Source organism: Gracilinanus agilis, chromosome 2, assembly GCF_016433145.1.
Source record: "Gracilinanus agilis isolate LMUSP501 chromosome 2, AgileGrace, whole genome shotgun sequence".
NCBI classification, from domain to species: Eukaryota; Metazoa; Chordata; class Mammalia; order Didelphimorphia; family Didelphidae; genus Gracilinanus; species Gracilinanus agilis.
In genome coordinates, this window is record NC_058131.1 from 267,542,616 (window position 1) to 267,565,967 (window position 23,352).

Consider the following 23,352-nt stretch of genomic DNA (forward strand, 5'->3'; position numbering starts at 1 on the left):
ATGCAGATATATGAAGGAAGGAGAGAGGGAGGAAGGAAGGAAGGAAGGAAGGAAGGAAGGAAGGAAGGAAGGAAGGAAGGAAGGAAGGAAGGAAGGAAGGAAGGAAGGAAGGAAGGAAAGAAAAACAGATGTATGGATGCATAGCAAATACTTTCAGGGAGCTGGATGGATGTGGTTTTTAGTTCTTTGTTTTTGTCTGGGTCTTTGTTACATAGAGAAATCTTTACCAATGCAGACCTTTCACTTGTTGGTAAATCCTAGTTTGAGGACCTGGTGACTTGCCCTGATATTACGTCATATGTGTCAGAAGAACTTGGACCCTAAGCTTCCCAACTCCAAGTCCAGGATTAACAGTCCTCCAGACACAAAATACCTGACTCGGAGAATTCTTTTTATCAGATTGGTGGGATGGCCACCCCAGAGGAAGGATATTGTACCTTGTACTGTACCGTGGTTACTTCTCTGCCAATCTGTGTTTGAAGAATCTCTTCTTCTGTGAGAGAAATGCTGCTTCACTATGTAGCTAATGGGAATAGAGGGAAAAGGGAGAAAGAATCTCTTCTCAACTAAGAAAAGGATTTCTACTCAGGGTAGGAGTAAGGGAAAAGAATGATAAACCCAGAATTCCAGGTTCTCAGTCCAAATTCAAACATTTGCCTATGGAAACAATGTCTTGTGGGATAGTGAGATTCCCAGATCAACCTACAAAAATCTATGTAACCCATAATGTTACTCACATAGTAAAACACAACTCTGTAAGACTAATGTTATGTGTCCCTGAGGACCTTCCATTCTATGGAAGGAATATTTTCCTTGCTCTCACTGATCTCTGTCTTGTCAACCCCCTCTAGGCCAATGTGCTTCGTCAAGCAGCTGGAGATTCCTCAGTATGGGAGCTACAGGCCCAATATGGTCCCAGCCACACCCAGGGCCAACCTGGCTAAGGAGCTGGAGAAGTACTCCAAGGTCACCTTCGATTATGCAAGTTTTGATGCTCAGGTTTTTGGCAAACGCATGCTTGCCCCAAAGATTCAGACTAGCGAAACCTCACCTAAAGCCTTTAAATGTAAGTTGGAAAGGGGATTGAAACTACTTTTAAATAATGTCTTCTGATTTTTCTTCATGTCACAGGCCTAGTAGGTTATTCAAGGATACGGGATTGGTAGGGGCAAGAAAGGAGTGAGAGATCCCTGGGACTCATTGATTCAGTCTCATCCCCTGAGGGCTTAGCACCTTAGTGTGTTTCTCAGTTAAAGCCACACCTAGTGTAGTTAACTTGAAAGAATTCAAATGACAGAGCTACAGATTCAGGCCTTTGTCCCAACTGAGTTGACTTGGGAAATATGAAGTCACCCCCTGAGCCATCAAAGCACAGATGTCTAGGTATAGAGTTTGGTCTCTCTACCCCACCTGCCTCCATCACTACCATTGCCTACATCTAACTCTGCACTCTGGACAACCATAGTTATCACAACATTCAACCTTTAAGACTTTAATAAGACCATTAGCCTTTGCAGAGACATGCCACAACCATCTTTGAAAGCCTTCTACAAAAATAAACCCATGCTCATATATGCTGTGTGTATGTGTGTGTGTGTGTTTAAAGATTTAAGAAAACAGTTTGTAGAAGATGTTGTTAGCCCCAAGAGAGCTTTCTCTCTCTGACTAATCCTGAATTCAGAGTCCTGTTTAATCCTGACGCAGCTGCTCTCTAAAAAGTGCTCATGCTTAAAAGCATCCCAGTTGGCTCCCCATGATGGAGGCTCCCTTTATTCCTGGGCTAAATCTGTAAAGGATCAGACAATGGAATTGGATGGAGGCCAGTGCACACAACTGCCACTGCCATCCTGGGTTAGCGCTGATGGGAAAGTAATTTGTTTCTCTGCACAAGTGACTCTCTTGCTGAATAGATTGTGTTATTTGCAATATTAGCAAAGAATTTTCAGGGTAATTGTACTGACAAAAATAATTCCCACAAACCCACTAGGATAATCCCTTCTATCTTTTCTCATCACTTATTTTACTAATTTGCTGATTGCAAGTCCATTAGTGCTAGAAATACTTATGAAATGGAAAAGCATCTCTGAGTGTATAGTGTGAAATTGAAATTGGCATTTCAACCTCATGAATGTTGTCAGGTTGTCCTTTGCACCCCTAAACAGGGATTAGACTGGACAATACAAGAAGGAATAAACTGCCCAGGCCTCTTGAGTGTTTATCAAAAATATTATTTTAAGATGATGGCCATTGTGCAGAGATCATCACCTTTTGTGGAAAGAATATATTTTTTAAGAATCATCAGTTTTAAAATGTAGTCTTCCAACCTACATGCACTTAACTTCCCATGAGATAAACTGGAGTGGTTCATAGTGAGGTAGAAATAGAATTAGAGCAAAAGCACATGAGTCCTGCTGTGTTCCAGGCTTTCAGGCTTATTGGACATATAGAGGAAATAACCTGACTACTAAGAAATATTGTATTTGACTACGAGTCCATCTGAAAGCATTCTCATGACTGCAGTATAATTACTAACAAAGTATCATTGTTTTGTGTTTGAATTTTTCATATAACATGCTTTTCCTCCAACTCTAATGTAAATCTGGTGAGATAATGATTGTTGCTTAGGATGCCAAAAATTAAAAATTAAAGATCCAAACACAACGGGAGTCTCTCTAGAAGTTTTTGCTTATAAAGATTTTTCTCAATTGATATGTTCAACTATTTATGTGTTATCTACATATCTACAATTTTCCACTTGCTTTCTAAGTAATACTTATATATACAGTGTAAGAGCAAGACTCTTGAAAAAGAGGACTTTGGGGAGGTGGGAAGAGAGGTAAAAGTGGTTTATTGAGTGGGTTCTCTTGCATCTCTCACCCTCAGGATCCCTGAGTATCCCTAAGACCTAGGCTCATATAAGTACCAGTTACACCTCCACTTAAATGCCCAAATTTATGAATAGCCTCTGTCTCTTTATTAAGTTGTGTGTCAGCCCATGTTGTTCCCTTTTTGCAGCCAAACCTTTTCCAAAGGCCTCTTCCCCCAGGCACAGCCCCTCCGGTAGTTATGTGAAGAGCACGTCATCTTCTTCCGCAGGCTTCGACTATTCCCATGATGCCGAGGCTGCGCACATGGCTGCCACCGCCATCTTAAATCTCTCCACCCGTTGCTGGGAAATGCCAGAGAATCTCAGCACAAAGCAGCAGGATATCCCCAGCAAGGTCAGTTCAGTGGGGTTTAGAGGTAAAGACACTAGAGGTAATAGTAGGAGCTTCACAAAGTCAGCTGTACAGATAGATGCCCAATGTGCCAAAGTGAAGGAGGACTGAAATTGGGATTTAGGAGAGCCACTAACTGAAAAAATGCTTCTTCATTTCTGGTTTTGAGGTTATAGACACTGACTTTATGGAATGGGCCATTGAGATGATGCACTCTACCCAATCTTCTCTTATAGGTCTTAATACAGAAAACAGAATCATTTGGGGAAGGGTGGGATGGCGCTGTCTGATTTGAGACTCTTTGGTCCCTTTACTCTCCCTGCTAAATCAATGACCCCTGCAGAGCTAAAAGTTAATGATTTCCCTCCAGATGAATCCTTTACTCTCTCTTCCTAAAGGCTTCCATCACCATGGTGTTCTCTCTAGAGCACCATGTATTTCATGTCATATTTATATCAGCTCATTTCCCTCCTAACTGTACTGCTTTAAGACTTCTCTGACTTCTCCACCGTACCCTGGATGGGTACCTTTCTCTACTCTATTTCAGCTTCCTTTTGTATTTTGTCTTCCCCCATTAGCTTATAAGCACCTTGAGGGCAGGAACTATCTTTTTTTTTCTTTATTATTATTTGTACTTCCAGCACTTAGCACATGTCTGCCACATAGTAGGTGCTTAATAAATGTATACTAACACTTATTTTTTTATTGATTGTTTCATAGTATGCTTAGCACAGTGCCTAGAACATAGTAGGCACTTAATAATTTTTTTATTGAATTGAATAGTATCATTAGATCATAGATTTAAAGATTAATTTTACAGGTTAGAAAAGGCCCAGAAGCTCAGAAAAGTTAATTGGCCTGTCCATGGTCACACAGGTGGTAAGGGGCAAGGGCAGAATTCAAACCAAGGTCTATTGACTCTAAATCCTTTTCATTGTCCCACACTGCTTTTAGAGGTCAGTGTCCCAGAGTATTTGGCTTGGTATCTATTTAGGCCATGAATATCAAGTAACAAATTCCCATGAGACCCTCAAAAGTTGCTAAGCCTTTGAAAAGGTGTCTTATTTAGGTCTATGGAGTTGGTTCCCATTATCATCTCACAAAGGAGACGTTTTACTAAGGTCATCAGGGATATAGAATTCATTCTGTCAGATTTTCCATTCAAGATGCCCTTGGGCTAGGTAGCAGAATTACTCATGAAATATTTCACGTTTCAAATTGCAGTCTATGGACATTGAGGTGGATGAAAATGGGACTCTGGACTTAAGCATGAACAAACATCGCAAACGGGAGAATGCCTTCCCCAGCAGCAGCAGCTGCAGCAGCAGTCCCAGTGTCAAATCCCCAGATGTTTCCCAACGCCAAAACAGCACCAGTGCCACAAGCAGCACCATGACCTCACCCCAGTCCAGTCAGACCTCACGGCAGGATGAGTGGGATGGCCCCATTGACTATACCAAACCCAGCCGTCAGCGAGAAGAGGAGCCTGAAGAGGTGGGTGACTGAAACATGGAGGCTCTAGGTTTTGATTTTGCTAACCTTCCTTGGATGGAAGGAAGAAATAAAGACTGAAGCAGTCCAGTCTCCTTCTGAGGCTAGCATTGGGAAAACACAAATTGCTTGGTTTTATTCTCCTACTGATCGCTTCTGAAAAGACCCTTTCCAATGGCACTTTTTTGCCCCCGTGACTTTCATTCACAGCTTCAGGAATATGAGTCAGGGCTGGGTCCAGTCCCTTGAAGGCCAGTAATTACCTTGAAACTCTATTCCTTGTTTTTCTTCTTTTAAACCCTTACTTTCCATCTTTAATCAATATTAAGACTATGTGACCCTGGGCAAGTCACTTAACCTCCATTGCCTATCCCTTACTGCTCTTCTGCCTTAGAACCAATAAATAATATTAATTCTAAAATAGAAGGTAAGGTTTTAGAAAAAGAATGAATATTAAGTATTGGTTTCAAGGCAGAAGAATGGTAAAGACTAGGCAATGGGAATTAAGTGACTTGACCAGGGTCAGACAGGTAGGAAGATCTGAGGTCAAATTTGAACCCAGGACTTCTCTATCTCTAGCCCTGGTACTCTGTCTACTGAGCCACATAGCTGCTCCATATTTCTTGATTTTCTGACTGCCTTGGTCTTAGGGTAACTGCCAATTCCATCCATCAGTCAGAGAGAAACTGGGGTTTTTCTTTTTTCTCATTACACCATAAGATATCATTGAATTTTCCCAGTGTTGTTACTGCCATATGACCCTCTCACAATACATAGCCATGCATAAAATTTCCTCAAACAATGTGGCTAGTGGAGTGGCCAGAGCTTTGAGGCTGAAGAAGAGAAAGTTTTTAAAAATGATTTTCTAAATGGGTGAATTTCAACTATAATCGTGTACGATGAGCAACACATAGTTGCCAGACTTCCTTTAGTGTTATAGGCATTATACTAGCCCTGAGCTGCCCAAGAAAAGAGAGAGCATAAACATTTATAAAGTACATCAGGTACTGTACTACTTTTTACAAATATTATCTCAATGATCCTCACAACAACTCTGGAAGATAAGTGTTATTATTATTCCCATTTTACACTTGAGGAAACTAAGGCAAACAGAAATCAAGCTTCTTGCCCAGGGCCACACAGCTAGCAAAGGACAGTGACTTTGGAACTGAGTTCAAACCATACCTCTGGCACTAGCTGTCTGGCCATGCCACAGAGTCACAACTTCTAATGGAGAATCCATTTCTTCATCTGTAATACTTGCATGTTTTCCTAACTCACAAGGAGACCAAAAGAGGTATATAAGTTAAGTGTTTTGCAAACTTTCACTATGGGTTTCCTCAATGATGTAAAGTTACCATTTTGGAAAGAGAGAATAAGTTTCTAGGCCTCTGAATGTGAATGCAGGTTCACTAGTTCATCACTGGTGCCCCTAGGAGCTATTGGAGTCCTTAAATATTGTCCAGAATCAAATAGTGGGGGATAATCTGGTCTAAGATCCAATATGTGCCACAAATGCCTATTTGTGCCCCTTGGGGAGGTCATCATAGCCCCATGTTATCTTTGACAAAGTTAAGCTGGAGGGAAAAGTAAGAGCTTTGGGGGACAAAGTAAAGTGGCCCAGTGGAGGGCAGAACCATTAGACTGAGAACTCCTTGAGGAAACTATCCTTTGTATCCCTAGCACTGAGTAGTGCCTGTCACAGAGTGAGCATTTAACCAATGTTCATTCATCAACTGAGTCATTGGTCCTCTGAGGACTGTACCAGAGGTTCTTGGAAGGCTTTCTGGGGCACAGGGAAAAGAAGGTGAAAGAAAATATGCTTCCAGGTGGGAACTGGGAAGGAAAAGGACCATAGAAACCTCAGTGGAGAGGCCTGTACTCGGGCTTTATAGTAAAGAGGGATCCTCTCATCTCAAGAGAATGGCAGGACAAGAACTGCTAGCCAGAGGTAGCCTTTATTTGATATAAGGTTATAGATAAGGTAAGGGCAAAATGGGGGTACCAGAGCCTCAGGTTTTTGCTACATAAATATACATCCGTCAGTAAGTCAACCAAGCATTTATTGGGCCTGCTATGTAACAGGCATGGTGCCCAGCAATAAGGATACCAAAAAAAAAAAAAAAAAGGCAAGAGAGTAAATAGATTAAAAAAAAATTAAACCCAGTTCCTGCCCTCAAGGAGTTCACAGTCTAATGGGGGTAGAGAACATGAAAATGACTATACAAAAAAAGATACAGATCAATTAGGGGTAATCCCATAGGGAAGAGATGAAGACTGAGGAAGAATGAGAAAGATTTCTTATAGAATATAAGACATTAGCTGAGATTTGAAGGAAACCAAAGAAGCCAGGAGGTGAGGAAGGAGCGAATGACCAGAGCAGGAAACAACTAATGAAAATGGGAGAAGATGGGAGGCGGAGTGTCACATACAAGAAAGAGCAAGGAAGCCACTCACCAGAGATCATTGAATCACAGGCCTGGAACCTAAAATGAATTGTTTTGAACCCAGATCTTCTACCTATGAAAGTAGTGTGTGCTTTTCCCCCTACACCGAACTGCTCCCCTAATAATAATGTATTTGAGAACCTTTAATGGACATAGAATTGTAAACAGATGTTAGCTATTAAACCCTCACTTGGCCTGAACAGCTTCTCACATTGGGATTTAAATGCTTGGGGTCAACATCTGGCATTCTCTCCAGTGAGAGAAGCCAAAGGCTGGAGAACGTGTCCTCATCCACCAGCCTTGGAGAGATTCAATCCTTGTTCCTTGCCCCTGACAGCTCTGGCTAGGAGAGATGGTGCTTTTTCTCCTTTCTCTTTTCAGGCAATAAGACCCTTAAAGCCTCACTTTTAGGAGAGTGGAGGAAACAATAGAAAACCGTCCCGCGCAGTCTCTTGGAGCCAGATCTCCAGACCTGGCGGGCTGCTCTCTGGAGGGTTCCTCCAACCACTCCTTGCCAGCATTACTGCTGGTAACTCCCCAGCTGGTCAGTAAAAACTCTCCCTGCTGGTTTTTTGCAGTCAGAGCCAGCAGCAAATTCTTTTGCTTCCTCTGAAGCAGATGACCAGGAAGTGTCAGAGGAAAACTTTGAAGAACGGAAGTATCCAGGGGAAGTTACCTTAACCAACTTTAAGCTGAAGTTCCTCTCCAAGGACATCAAGAAGGAGCTGCTTACGTAAGTCTCCCTCTCTGGCTGGCAGGAGCCCCAGGAGAGTTAACCCAAGTTTGGGGAAGGGGACTACCTTTGTTTGAGAGTTCCAGATGCTTGGGCCCTCCTTCCCCTCCAGTACCATGGACACATGCCATGTTGGGCCTTTTCCATTTTGTTGAACAAAGTAGAATGACCTAATCCCAAGATCTATTGCCTTATCACTTCCCTAAGAGCCTTTTCTGAGGCTCATTTTTTTTGGTTCATGTAGCGGTTGAGACCCTTTTTAATGCCTCACCCCCTAGGTTTTGGTCCTAACTGGGCCAAGGGCCACTTTGAATAAGTCGACCATGGTTCTATACCATCCTGAAGGAGATGAAGTCAATGGGGAGGGGAGGAAGACAGGCTCTTTCCTACTTCCTTACTACTTATCACACTTAACTATTCTGGCCTGGGATTTGCTTTGTTTTTTTAATACTGAAAATCCTACCTAATAGTATAGAATCTAACAGGAAGAACCTTGTCATGTAGAATGAGAAGTGCAATCCTTAGGAAACCTAATCTGCTTTGAATAGCTCTCCTTTGGGGATTCTAGCTACCTGAGAAGGACATATAGTCTTTTGTGCCCTTCCCTCAGAGTAGAACTGACCAAGCTTCTGAGCCCTGGGGAACACAAGACAATGCTAGACTTCAAATTTAGATGATGGTACATTTAATTCTCGATTTTCCATACATGCATTATCCGCTCTATAAATCATCCCAAACACATTTTTAATCCCAGCATGCTTCTGTAATACCTTCCCTTCTCCCTCTCTACCAGCCCCACTGTTGGTATATGCTCAGAGAATGCAAATTTATTCAATATTAACTCAAGAAGGGCATAATTAGGAAAGTAAATCCGCTCTAAAGAGGTGGGATGTATTCATAAGACCAAGTGTATTTGGAATGACTTTCAGACTGTCAGTATCTCAGTACCCCTCCTGGTGATTAGGAGATGACTTTGTCTGGCTGACACAGTGATTAAATTGTCTCATTCCAGTATATTCCTCAGAGTTAAATTCTGAGCTATTCCCACTGGAACCCACTATGTGAAGTTGGCCTATATTATAATCCAAGTCATTGCTTCAAGGTTCTAGTTAAGGCTATGGATTCAGGCTATGTTGGGGGTGGGGGAGATTATACAAATTTGCTGTGTTCACCACTGTGGCAGGGGCAAAGTAGTTGGCTTTTTGTCCACTGACATTCCCAGGAAGCAGCAAGGGTCTGAAGTTGGTTCTCCAAGACTCGAGATATTGAAGCACAGATTTATTGGGGATTTTCTCCCTCATTAACTGATTTTAAGTTTAAGGAAAGAGAAGGTTGCATTAAACAAAATCCAAGCTAGAAGGGTCTGCTATGTTTTGGTCAGGAGGCAATAGGGTCTAGTATAGAGAACACTGACGTTGGAGTCAGGAACAATCTGGATTGAAACCCCAGCTCTGGCACTAGTTGTCTAACCATTGGCAAGTCAATTGTGCTCTGGAGAAGAGTCCATTTCCTCATTTCTAATAAAATCTGCATTTTTTTCTATCTCACGTGGACATTGTAAGGATTAAGTGAGATAACGTATGTAGCGCACATTACAACCATAAGGTATTACGTAAATGTGAGTTATTGGTGGAAATAAGGGCTCCCAAATAAGAACTTGTTCCCAGAGAGCTTCATTAGGTTTGGCTACCCACATTTCTGTTCCCAGCTTCCCCGGGCCTACATTTGAGAGGGGGGGTTTATTGTTATCTTACAGGAAGACTCATCTCTGCACAAATCTATTTCCCTTGGGGAACTGACACTTTCTGTCTTTTTGTTCAGCTGTCCCACCCCGGGCTGTGATGGCAGTGGACACATCACTGGAAACTATGCCTCCCATCGCAGGTGCGTTGTCTTTGGATTTCAGGTTCTGACTCTTAAGCCTATTTTACGTGTGGATGGTTTGGTACTTCTTTTCCCTCCCTCAACCCACCCCTCCTGCCCACCCCCCCTTTTTTTTGGCCTTACCCAGATATTCCATCTCTTCTCTTTCAGCCTTTCTGGTTGTCCTCTTGCTGACAAGAGCCTCAGAAACCTCATGGCTGCACACTCTGCTGACCTCAAGTATGTTTGCGCTCAACTTGAATCTCCTCTGGCCTGTGTTGACACCCTTGCTTTCCCTCTCTTCTTCCATAGAGGCCTCAGCCAAAACTCATCTCTCCAAAGGCCTGGGCCAAGCCCAGGGGGAAAGCTGGGGAACACCCTTGACTCTAAAAGGAGAAAATACTTGCCTGTCTGTCTGCCTGTCTGCTTGTCTGTCTGCCTGCCTGCTTTGGGGGCTTTAGACCTTCAGGAAGGGCTGGTTTGGGCTGCCTTGGGCTGCTGCTGGCACTGCTGTTACTGCTATTTCTTATTGCTCATTGCCTTGAGCTTCTGTTGTCCATGTGGTATTCCCTTGCTAGGCTGGGAGAGTTGCTGGTCAGATACTTGTGTTCCTAGGCCAGCCACCCTTCAGGTGGATAGGCTGCTCAGTCCAGGGAGTCATTTGGGCTTCTGGAGGTGAGATCCCAAGAGGAAGGTACAGACAGGACCAGCCTCCCCTCAGCCTTCCAAGACTTTCAAACTCTGCTGCTCCTTCTCCCCATCTGGTCCAGTTCACTAGCCTCCAATAGCAAAAGTCTTGAAAGTGTTCTGGGTGGACTCTGGGCAGGGTTCACTGGCCCCTTCATATTTAGGAAAAGCTGCAGGGCTGCCCATGGAATGGTTCAGGGGACAGCAGACCATATGGCTTTTGCTCATTGTGAACTGGAAGCTGATGATGAAAAAATTGCTATTCCTTTTTCCTTTTTTCTTAAGCTGCTTCTGGATGAGAGCAGAGGCTCTTCAGGCAATTCCCTGAACCTTCCTATTCCTTTCTTCTGCTCCTCCTTCCCCATCCTAACTGCCTTCCCTAACAGATGGATGAGGTCACCATCTTACCTCACCTGCTTAAGGATAGCTTCACAAATGAGTTATCAAACACCCGGAGGTTTCCCAGATGTGCAATGTGTATTTAGAAGGATGCAATGTGTTCTCTACAGATGTCTGTTGGGGTCATACCTTCAAAGAAACTAGAACCATTGCTATGAGTGGAATTGAGGTCGAGGAGGTGGTAATACAAAGCGGGAATTGTAGCAATGACAAAGCCTTGAAGGCTAGTCATTTACCATTTTCTCCCTGGAACAACAGGGCTTATTGTTGCTAGGATCCATCATCCTCATCAGAAGCATGTTAGCTTAGAAAGAATCAGGTATCCCCAGGCTACCTACCGGGAGTTTCTCAGACTTGGAGTCACACAATCAAGGTTTGAGTTGTGCTTCCAGCACTTGGGAGCTGTGTGATATGGGCAAATCAGTTAACCTCCCTAAGACTCAATTTCTTCATCTGTAAAATGGGGGAAATGCTTGCCTTGTTTATATCAACACAATGTCAAGAGGTAATGGTGGAGCTGGTTGAAACTAGCTCAGTGAGGACTGTGGACAGGAAGGGTGGTTTATTTGGTCATAGTTGGGTTGCGTTGCACCACCGTGTAAGAATGGAATTTTAGGGGAACTTTTGGAAGATGGACATGTATCTATCATCAGTAGTTTATGACTTCTGGGGAGCATTTGTCAAGATTCAGTTGTTTTCAGATAAAAAAAATCAGGTACAGGTAAGTCCTCCAGGGCTTAGTCAACCAACAAACATTTAGTAGGTGCCTGCTACATGGCAGACACTATACTGGGTTCTGGGAATACAAGCACAAAATTGAAACGTTCCCTGCCCTCAAGGAGCTTACAGTCTATTCAGGGTTAGCAACTTTAGAGAAAGCCATTTCAGTTGGGTGATGAATTTGGAAGTCAAACTACAAAGTGCTGAAAATGAATGAGAGGAGAGGAAACAGAGGCAGCTAAATTCAGAGAGCATTTTCTCCAGTCTCAGGAAGAGTGCAGCTATATTGTTTGGAATACCGGGAGACTTTCTTGGAGGCTGTAATAAAAAAGATTGCTAGATTTGGGTTCAGAAGACCTGGGCATAAGTCTCAGTTCTGCCACTTGCTTCATCTGTGATCTTAAAGGACTCTTCACGAACCCCAAACTCCTAGTTTGTAAAATGAAGGAGTTAGACTGGATGAACTCTAAGGTCCTTTTCAGCTCCAAATCTATGATCCTATGTGTCTGGTAGTCTAACCTATGGGAAAGTAACCTGGAGAGCTGCATTTTGTGACTGAATTTTCCATTCCTCTGGGGGATGTTCTATGCAGTGGTCATGCTTGACACTTTTCTAGTAGCTAAGGATTAGCCTTCTAATATAAGTGAATTTATGATCATAAGGCCCTCCTTAGACAACAACTCTGCTACAGTGACTGTCTGAGACCTCCCCTCCCACCCCATCAGTCGCTGGGAGTCTTTGAGAGCTCCAGACAACAAGCTGCCTTATGGGTTATGGTGTGGAAAGTGATTTGTAAACTATAAATTCTTATATAAAGGTGAGCTATTATTATTGCCTCTTAGTTAAGAATGGTGACAGGTGGCATTTTTCCTCTTCCTTGGAAAATTATAGATTCCCAGAGCTGCCAGGGTCCTCAGAAATCACTTGGTGTGATTCTTAGGACTCCCCTCTAGAGTACTTCCCACAAGTAGAAGTCATATAACCTTTGTTTGCATACATTGATGAGGAACTTGCTTCCTAACAAAGCAGCCTATTCCATTTTCTTACTGTTTTTTCTTACTTTTTTTTTTTTTTAACATTTTCTTACTTTACTAAAATCTAAGTCACTGTAATTTCCATCCACAAACCCTAGTTCTGTCCTCTGGAGCCACACAAAAGACTACTAATTCCTCTTCCACATGACCATCTTTCAAAACTTCAGATAAAATGACATCCACTGAACAATCAGTATGATTGATGTGGAGAGGGGGCAGGAGTTGTGAAGCATAAAGTTATCCAAGTCCAACCAAGACAAAAGTACCCGCTTTCCCCCGCCTTGGTAACAGTTCCATTCTGTGACCACTCAGGTCCCTTTCTCTGGCTTCTGCCAGGTGGGTAGCTCATGTCCTCCACTATGAGGCAGCTGGTTCAAGCTAAAGGAGTTCAGTGTGCCTCTTTCCTATGGACTCTGGCCTGTCCTGAAAGCAGAAATAGGTACCCACCAGCTATATAACAAGGCAAAATAGACTGGCTGGGCAGGAAACAAGACCCATGTGGCAAGCAGCCTTATGATGGAAGAATTAGCCTAAATCCACAGGGAGGTTTGGAACCTGAGACTTTATCTTAGCTCTCCATTACAGCTAGCCATCCAACCTATAAGGAGAAGGTATGGGTCATGTTCATTTCCTCTGGTCTGAGTCATCCTCTAGTTTCCTCATTTATGGGAAGTACTGTAAGGCAAATGAGAAAATGTCAGAAGAATTACTATTACACTACCCTAAGAGATAAGGCAAGAGCAACATTTCCATTAGACTACATTTTTAGAAGTTAAAAACTCCAAAATCAACATTTTCTGTAAGTTAAACCACCATAGCAGTTCTTTCTCACCTATTCCCTCCTCAATTCTTCCCTTCTTCAAGCCCTCCCTTCTTTCTCACTCCTCCTCCTTCTCCTTCATCCTTTTACTCCTTTATCTTTGGACATTTTTCTCATTTGTAGCTATTTTTAAAAAAAAATTGGTGGATGAATTATTCTAAAATTTAGGAATAACCATGTAACTTTCTAGTGATTCTAGCGATAATCTGGGTGAACTTTGAGAACACTCATGTGGAAATGCCTCAAGCCCATATCCAAAACCTTATCCAGAATATAAATCAATGCAAAGGAGATGGTATAGAGAAATGGATAGAGCACTGGACTTGGAGTTGGGAAGACCTGAATCTAAATGCCACAGAAACTCATAATTGTGTCATCCTGAGAAAATCAATTCAATTCTCTATGCCTCACTTTCTTCATCTCTAAAATGAGGGTGGTTGGTCTTGTTAGCTTCTGAAGTCCTTTGCAGCTCTAAATCTGTGATCCTAATTAGTTCCTAATGCTGCCTAAGGGAAACCTGCCATGCAGTCAGAGCTATGCTACTCTTAGGGGATTAAAGTCTTAATCCCATAAAAAGTGGAAAGAGTACTCACTGGAGTCAGAAGATTTGGGTTGAAATCCTGCAATGGTCACTTAATACCTATGGGACTTTAGAAAGTCATTTATTCTTCCTGGACCTTAGTTTCCTCATCTGTAAAATGAGGGGGTTGGACTAGATGCATTCTGAGGTCTGTTCCAGCTCTAGAATTATGATTTTCTGATCCTTACACTGCTGAATTCAGAATATTGTCCCACGGAGGGATGATCTGACTGAAGGGAGCTGATGGGATAGCTTCAGAATTCCCTGCAAATCTCTATATCCCTTCATCTTAGGTAGGGACATGAAATCCTTCTAATTCCCACTCCTTGACTATGGTGACCCTCTTCTTATTTCTTATCTCTTCCCATTCCTTGCCAGAATTTAGTCACAAGAGTAAGCCAAGTGGGCAGTAAATTTAGAGGAGCTTTTCTTGTTCCAGTCTAGATATATAGTTCATTACCTGCAGAGCAGAAGGTCTTAATCCTTTTGTGTATCATGGATACCTTTGGCATTCTGGTGAAGCCCAAGAACTCTTTCTCAGAATAATGTTTTTAAGTGAAGAAAATGCATGGGATTATAAAGGAAATCAATGACATTGAAATGCAAAAAATTTTCAAGCTAAGAGCCCTGGACTAAAGCAAAGAGTAAGGTTGTCAGGGGCAGCTGGGTAGCTCAGTGGATTGAGATCCAGGCCTAGAGACAGGAGGTCCTAGATTCAAATCTGGCCTCAGACACTTCCTAGCTGTGTGACCCTGGGCAAGTCATTTGACCACCCCCAGGCACTTGCCTAAAAAAAAAGAAAAAAGTGTAAGGTTGTCCAAATCTAGCCAAAGTAAAATGCCTGCTTTGCCTTCTTGCAAATAAACTGCTATGTCTAGTGGCCAATATTTTGTGTGGGAACAGTCTCAGGACTCCTCCTTTTTTCAACCCTTACTTTTTGTCTTAGTAACAACTCTAAAACAGAAGGGCAAGGACTGAGCAAATGGGATTAAGCAACTTCGGTCATACTCATAGGAAGTATCTGAGATCAAATTTGAATCCAAGTCCTCTTGACTCCAGGGCTGGCACTTTATCCACTTTGCCACCTCGCTGCCTCAGGCTTCCTTTCCTGGGATTTTAATGAAGCCTGACTCTATAACACCTCAACTTTATGGAGGAATCATTGAGCCAAAGGCTATAGTTTTAAACCTCTCTGTCTTACTCTCATTTCTATATACTTAACTTCATTTCTAGAGGGATATGTTTTACCAAAGAAACTTTTTGAAAACTTTTCCCCTTAGAAATTGGAATTGTACTTTTGCCAAGATTAAAAGAACTTGAATACTTAGAGATGGGGTTTGGCTCAAGACTCCAGTCTCACAAGGATTAAGCAGCTTCATAGTTGGACCAAGTTCCCGTCTTGGGATATGGGAGCTTGCTGTTAAGGGGGAACCTTGTAGCTCTTTGTCACAAGAGAGAGCGACCCTTCCTTGAGGCCCACTTGGAAACCTTGCTCTCCTCAACGTATATCACATCTATGCCTGAAAAATATAATTGGAAATGACTGTGTCATTGCCTCTGTAATTAGGGAACCACAGAAGGGTTGATCCACCCACCCTGCAACTTTCCTATTTGCCCAGCAGGGAGAAACCTGCCTGGTGGCACAATGAGCAGGAGTGGGCTCAAGTGGGCAGAGGACTTCACCTTGAGATCTTGGTGAGTCTGAGCCTGACCCATTTGCTCTTTGAAGAACTGTAGGTGCGTTGTGCACAAGGGAACCGGTTTGCAGAGCACACATCAGACCAGCTTACCTTTCAACATGAGCACTCACCCTGGGTGGAGACAAGAAACCAGAAAGTCCTTTGAACAAGCTACAGGTGTATAATATAGCAGCAGGTGCAGACCCAGAGCAGGCGGAGGGACTAGGGGGAGGGGTGACAGTGGGGGTCCCTCTTGTGAGCAGCCACACATCTGCTGTTTGTAGATCTTGTGATATGTTTGCTGAAACAAGTACACACGTGTTAGGACCATTAGCCTGTGTTTGACAACTAGCATTCATTTCTGTAAGATGGTAAGGGATGTGTTTCCGTAGTCCATAATGTCTGTGGCTTGGTGAAACGTGGGCTTCTGCTGTTCCTTGCCACTTTCATAAATACCAGCTTTGTCTCTCACCTGCTCAAAGAAATGCCTTTCTGAGGCTGTGTTTGAGTTCTGGGGCCCCCAAACAAGGTAACTTGAGCAGTCGCAATTGCAGAGAGAGGCTGCGAAAAATAAGCCTAGATGCTAGTTTTCAATGGCTAGCAGCATTTTTCAAAGCACAGAATCCCTAATGAACAGTTGCTTCAGAGCAGAAATGAGGAGACATGTCGCTCTGTAGAAGTCTTCCTATATGTGGGAATATTGGCTCCCTCTGAGCACCATGGTGGACTTGGTACCAGAAGGCCTATGCAAAGGAGCCACTCTTTCTCATTATCAAACCATGAAATACCCATCATTTCAGCTGGGGTAATCAACTCTCAAGGCTTTGGGGGTGAGAACTTCCTGCAATCTCTGTTCAAGTGGGGTCTGGCATCTTTCCCCAACAGGCTTGGAGGCCCAGGAGAGAGAAAGTAAAAGTCAAATAAGGCAAGGCCCTGACCAAGGGATTCATAAGGCTTATATTATTTAGAGAAGCAAGCACTTCAAACACCATCCAGTCTAACTCCTTGATTTTATAGATGAGAACACTGAGGCTAGAGGGGCTAAATAACTTTGAGATCACAGAGGCAAAAAGGTCACAGAGCCAAGATTAAACCTCAGATCCTCTAATTCCAAGTCTCAGGAAATGTAAGTTAAAGTGCAGAGTATTATAATTGTTGCTTTTGTACTCAGACATTCAAATGGAGCTGTGACTTCATCAAACTGGACAGTTCCAAAAAGAAACATGGCAACCCACCCACTTCTCTTTCATCCTAATTCTTGTCCATGTCCTCCCCTAAGTTTGCCACCAGGGACAAACTGTTAGATCATAGAATCATGGACTTAGAGGCTCTCATTTTATAAATGAGAAAGATGAGACTCAGGAAGCTTAAATTAATGATTACAGGCATTTTTCACTTTACATAAATTTACATAACACAAATTCAACTCCTACCCCATGGCAGGATCCCACACTAGGAGTCCTCTGGCCACTGCAGGACCCTAGGCATTGAAGTCCCTCTACCTGCAATGACCACAGAGTAGCTGATGGGGAAGCCCTATGAGGGATGGGGGAGGTCTGTGGAATGATCCATAGAACTGGCTATACTTCAGCAAGAACTGGCTGCATCTTGAATTATTGTTTTAAATTTTTTTTACAAGTCAGATGCTTCTGGGTTTCAGTGGGACTATGTGACCTCAACAATACATAGGAACTCATTTCAATAGGCAATTTACAACTTCGTCCCCATCTTCTCATCCTTTGTGATATCTGTCCATATTTTGCTATAAATCCTCCAGAGATCAGCTCCACACCCTAGAGCAGTGATGGTGAACCTTTTAGGGGGCAGGTGATATAAGAAGTGTCCTTAGGCAAGGGGCAAGGGGCAGGGGAGCAGCCCAGCCTCGCATCCCTCTGACTTTCTAGTAACAAACTCTGGCAAACTCTGTTCTGGGGCAACTCTGTACTGACACATGCCCACAGAGAGGGCTCTGAGTGTCCCCTCTGGCACACATGCCATAGGTTCACCACCATGGCTCTAGAGGCGTCTTCTGGTTCTTTTAATATTCTATGGACATGAGATAATGATTCCTCTTACCCACTCACCAAAAAGTAATAACCTCACAGATCTGACCCTAGTTGGTTGGAACAAGGATGATCATGATGTATATTGACTTTGAATATGTAATCAATCAACAAGAATTTATTAAAAGCATTTTATGCCAAGAACTGTACTAGGTACTGAAGATACAAAGACAAAACTGGAACAGTTCCTTGCCCTCACGGAGCTTCTCTTTATTGGGAAATATGCTTTTTATTAAGAAAGCCTCACCACAAGGCAAAGGGCAAGTTTGCCAACAGGTCTATGAGAAGGAGAAATAAAGGATAGATGAGGAAATGAATTTGAGCCATTATTCTAAAAATGTAGTTTATAATGCAGGGTAAATACACTGAAGATTAAGATGGTACCCAGAAACTATATGGAACCTGGAGGGAAAGGCAAGATATTAGTTCATATTTTTATGAGTTAGAGACCTAGAGGTACATTTACTAGCTGGAATGTATATCTAAACTCTGTATTCATCACTGCAAAAGTGACAATTTCCTATTGAAATGGAGGGGCAACCTTTGAACCTAGAAGAAGAGTTCTGGTCACATTTCTTTACTGACTGTGGGAGTGGATTAGGGGAGAGTAGGTAGCAATGAGGAAGGAAATGTGTACATATAGACCAAGGGAACCAAATACCAGGGTTAAGCGAATGATTTAGTTATTCTGGGAGTAAGATATAAATAACTTTCCCAAATTAATAACAAGATTATATGCCTATAAATAGCAGCCTGTACATTGCCAATATCTACAAATAAAACAGTTTTGTGTGCTATGCTGATCATTGAGCATATATTAAGCTGAAAACAGGAAAGGAGATATTATATAAGAAAAAAGGTGAAAATCCACAATGAGAAAAACCATGGAGAACTTCCTAATTCCTTTGACTAAGAGTGAAAAAATAAAATGTGATTGAGGGCCTTTTATTTAACCTTTATCCTGGACCCATTTCCACAGATGGATTTGTTTCAACAGGGAAAACCTTTGGTTGAGAATCAGAAGACTTGGATTCTATCATGAAATTTCCAATAGTTAAACTCAGCTATGTAATTTAAATTCTCTATAAAATGACTCAACTTATTTATAAATGTGTGAATTTATAAATAAAATGTCTCAGTTTATTTATAAGATGAACATGATTTTCTCATCTCACAAGACTATTGTGAAGATAAAGAGTGACAATTTTTATTAAAGCATATTAAAAAATAATATAAGGATCATAGATTTAAAATTGGAAGGGACCTTACTGGTCATCTAGTTCAAGAGAGAAGGAAACTAAAGCTCCAGAGATATTAGGTGACTTTTCTAAAGTTACACAAGTATTACGTGATAAAGCTAGGATTTGAATCCAAATTCTTTTACTATAAATCCTGTTTTTTTCTATTAAACATCCAGAAAATTTGTCATGAAATCGGAAATGATCTTTTTGTCCTGTTTTGGTTTGAAAACTTATTAAAGTACCAGTTAAAAGATAACCCAGAAGATAGAAATTTGTTTCAAATTATTTCAAAGTTAGATAAATGACCACAAAGTCACTGGCCACAGAATCATAATTATTCATTGAACCTATCATGAAACCTTAGCTATCTGGCATATTAAGAAGAGAAACTCTCTTTTATTGAGTATTTGGTGGGCTGGAACTTTCTGTTATATTAACTCAGATTGTTTGTAAGCCTTTTTGTGAAATCCATTTATTCCCAAAGCTATAAAAACACAATATGACAAAAAATCCTATAATGACAGTGTACCATACATCCTTCAAACCATTATGATGAAATGACTCCTCACAAAAACATATTTTCCTACCCTTGGCCATCCCAGAGAAAAAATAAATTTTAATTATGAAATAAATTTTAAAAATTCTTAGAAGCCTATGCTTGCAACCCCATGATAGAACATTTAGTACTCATTTTTTGTAATGTGGAGAATCAGAGTTTAGGATTAGGATTTTTCCCATTCCCCAATCAGCAGGAGCTATAATCTTTAGAGATATTATTTTATATTCATTCCAAAGATTATAGCTGTTATTTACCCATAAATAATAGCCCCTTCTCAGAGGATTTTTAAGGCATCCAAAAAAGATTAAATTATGACTAGTATAGCTTTAGGGTCAATTTTTTCCCTTGAGATATGATTTGTTGAATATTGTTGTTTCATAGGTATAGATGGCAATTTCTATTAATCTCATCCTTACCATTCCCCAGTCCTGCCAAGTAACAATATTCTTGGGGTATTATTATTATTATTATTAACATTACTGTCTCCACTGGACAGGTACATCATAGTAATTTAATCTTGGAATCAGTGGCACAAATTTAAAATCTGGACCCCCCCCCAGTAAAAATCTTAGAGAATACCTCATTACCCTTTTTCTTAACTGTAAAATACATCATTCTATGGAAAAGAGTGAGTCTTTCTTTTTTTGTGGGCCTTCCTATGACATAGGGGGCTCTTTGGGCAACATTAGATCTACAGCTATCATAAAAAGTATGATTATATAACAAAACCTAAAAGTACTGCTTTGCAATTTGGCATAATGTTAAGGTTCCTTATAGAATGGCTAACTCAGATAACCTATTTGTTATCAGGAGGCAGGTCAAGGGGAGTAGCATGCTTATGTTTCACCTTTTCCCCTTTTTGGTTCTTTGTATCAGTGAGGATCGGATGTGAGGATGTCACAAGGTGGGTTGGCCATCACCAAAATTCCATCAAAAACATTTCCATCCTGGGAAAGACGAGGGTGGGGGAGAGGGAAGAGGGGATTCTCAGAGATACATTGGGGAAATATTCTAGGGGTGGGTGCATTTGGCACATTTTTATTTTCACTTGCTCAGATCTATTTGTGGAAACCATCTCATTGGATTAAGTCAAGTGTATTCACTTAAAAGATAAATCTTCCAAAGTCCATTCACTGATGAGAGCTCTTCTAACCCTGATTTCCCATTCCTCTGCAGGTGCCCAACTCCTGGATGTGATGGTTCGGGTCACATAACAGGAAATTATGCATCACATAGGAGGTAAGATCTATATAGAAACTATTTCGTTCTAAAGTTAATGAGCATGGGTCAAGTTCCTGATGGGGGTGATAAGGTGGATATAGGGTGGACAAAGTTATAAAATTATGAATAAAACACTGAGGTTGCTAAACGTTGAGGCCCATTTTCATCTCTGATCTGAGATTTTTTAAATTTTCTGGCATTTTAATTAGGTAGCTCTCTTTAGTACCATACGAGGACAAGAAGGTCAGATTTTACTTGATGCAATGCTCCTCTTAATAATTCTGTCTATTTATGACTTACATTATTATTTGAGAACATTAATATAAAGGTCTAGTGCTCTTTTTTCCAATGAGTCCATTAAAACTACAGTCTGTAAACAAATACCTGATCTAGACATCATTAATTACAATCTATTTTTCTGCTCACTCCTAACATATACCCCCCAAATATGGGCTTAAAAACACACTTTTCTATATGATATGAGATCAAACACTATGGCAAACTCAAGGAAAAGATGAATGAGCCAAATGGATATAAGAAACTATTCTTCATGAAATAAAACAGCATTTTTTTTCTTTTTAATAAACATAGTTTGTCAGGCTGCCCTCGTGCCAAGAAAAGTGGAATAAAGGTAACACCTACAAAAGATGATAAGGAGGACCCAGAGCTGATGAAGTAAGTTTTCCTTAAGACACTGTCTAAGAACTGAATGAGTCTGTTTTGTTGCTTAAAACAGAAACTAGGACATTTCTGACTTGGGGTGGGGGGGAATATCAGTAGTTTATAGTAAAGATTTTAGTCACTGGCAATCACTACTGACATTGAAAATGTAGTAGTATCTGACATCTTATAGACTAATTCTTTTTTCCTAAAAAGGCTAACCTTCCAAGAAAGTACACCAAAAACTTTTGTAAATTACCCTGAGGATTTTGGGAAAGAAGACTTTTTATAATATAGTAGGCAGTTAGTAAGCACTGTGGCTAGAGCTCTAGACCTGGAGTCAGAAGACTTGACTTCAAATCTAGTTTCAGAGACTAATTAGCTATGTGACTTTGGTCAATTTGTTTAACTTCTATATTTCAGTTTCATCAACTGTAAAATGTGGATAATAATAACAAATGCCTCTTAGGGCTACAGTGAGGTTAAAGTACTTGTAAAGGATTTTGCAATGCTAGCTGTAGTTAATAGTATTGTGCAAAGAACACTAGATTTGGAATCAAAGGAGCCGGGTTTAGATTTTAACTTTGTTAGTTACTACCTATGTGATCTTGGGCAAGTCCCATAATCTCCCTGGGCAATTGCTCTTTTGTAAAATGAGTGGGTCAAATTGGATGACTTCTAAGTCCCCTTCTGGTCTTAAGTCTATGGTCCTATAAACCCAGAATTCTCAATATCTGTGTCTAGGATATTGTGTTTTAAAATGAAGTTGTTTGTCCTGGTAAATAAAACACAGGAATGATCACCAAAGGTGGAACTACATTCTAGTATATCCAATAATAACATACTTGTACATATACACATATTGATATATACATTCATATACATAGACACAATTTTGAAAGAAGTCATATAAATGACCCCAGATCATGAACTTTTCAAAGGTGTTTCAAACTTTGGAATGAACAGAATTTAACTTCTTGGGGAAACATTCGCAACCCATTGTTTTCCTAGGGAGTATCTGCTGCTACTAGTCAGGAAGGAGAGATGTGTCTTAAAAGAGATTTTGAATTATCATTTAACCAGGATTTTTGGTAAGGAAACTGAACCCCTAAGTCTTTGAAGAGGATAATGGAGTGTCAACTCCACCAACAGAGAAGAAGCTTTCTTCTCTCTTGCTGTGGATTACAAAGGGACACATGCATACACATGCAGGCAGAGATGATAATGATGGCCAGCAGGAAAGGTGGCTGCCTAGCAAAATCATCGCCTAAAATAGCATAGATGACTCAAGCCATCTATCTTGAGCCAAGCCCTTGGCATTCTTATGTTTGAGAGAATCTGACTCATCTGACTCATCGGATAAGAAATTGGTAGAGGAGAGATCTTTCTTTGCTTTAAGCATTCTAATTTTGCACAAGAAGAAAAGATAGATCCCTGCTGCCTTTCTGAAAGCCCAATAATGGGTCTGGAGATAAGGGTGGGAAGTATTATTGGAGCATCAGGTCCTTCCAAGTCAAGTGATGGGCCCTAGCTATTCATCTGACTTTGACCTTCCCCCGTGTTAGGTTTGCTCCGGCTATAGAGACCGCCCAAGGCTTAGCTCCCTCTAACTGTTAGCCAGTGCTACAGCCTTGATCTTTCCCACTTTTATGTCCTGGATTAAGTCCCTGTAGTTCTCCATCCTCTCTTGATTTCATCTGAAATGGCATTTGGGGAAGTAGGCACTATAAACTAACTTAAAGGCTCCCATAAATTCCAATCATCAATTCCTTGTTTCCCAGTGACAGGGAGAGAGAGAGAGAGAGAGAGAGAGAAAGAGAGAGGGAGGGAGGGAGAGAGAGAGAGAGAGAGAGAGAGAGAGAGAGAGAGAGAGAGAGAGAGAGAGAGAGAGAGAGAGGCTAGGGGCTTAAATCTCGGTGCTTCTGGTGGTCTNGAGA

The 23,352-nt window shown here is 41.3% G+C and overlaps 1 protein-coding gene across 1 annotated transcript in view; it reads left to right on the forward strand.

Annotated features, from left to right (window-relative positions):
• MYT1 (myelin transcription factor 1) overlaps positions 1–23,352 on the forward strand; it is a 196,255-nt gene that overhangs the window by 139,123 nt on the left and 33,780 nt on the right. Inside the window, exons 10-17 of the mRNA XM_044661195.1 lie at positions 852–1,066; positions 3,016–3,221; positions 4,443–4,712; positions 7,735–7,889; positions 9,711–9,773; positions 9,924–9,992; positions 20,711–20,773; positions 21,347–21,430. Coding sequence (XP_044517130.1) covers positions 852–1,066; positions 3,016–3,221; positions 4,443–4,712; positions 7,735–7,889; positions 9,711–9,773; positions 9,924–9,992; positions 20,711–20,773; positions 21,347–21,430 — 1,125 coding nt within the window. The remainder of the gene's footprint in view (positions 1–851; positions 1,067–3,015; positions 3,222–4,442; positions 4,713–7,734; positions 7,890–9,710; positions 9,774–9,923; positions 9,993–20,710; positions 20,774–21,346; positions 21,431–23,352) is intronic.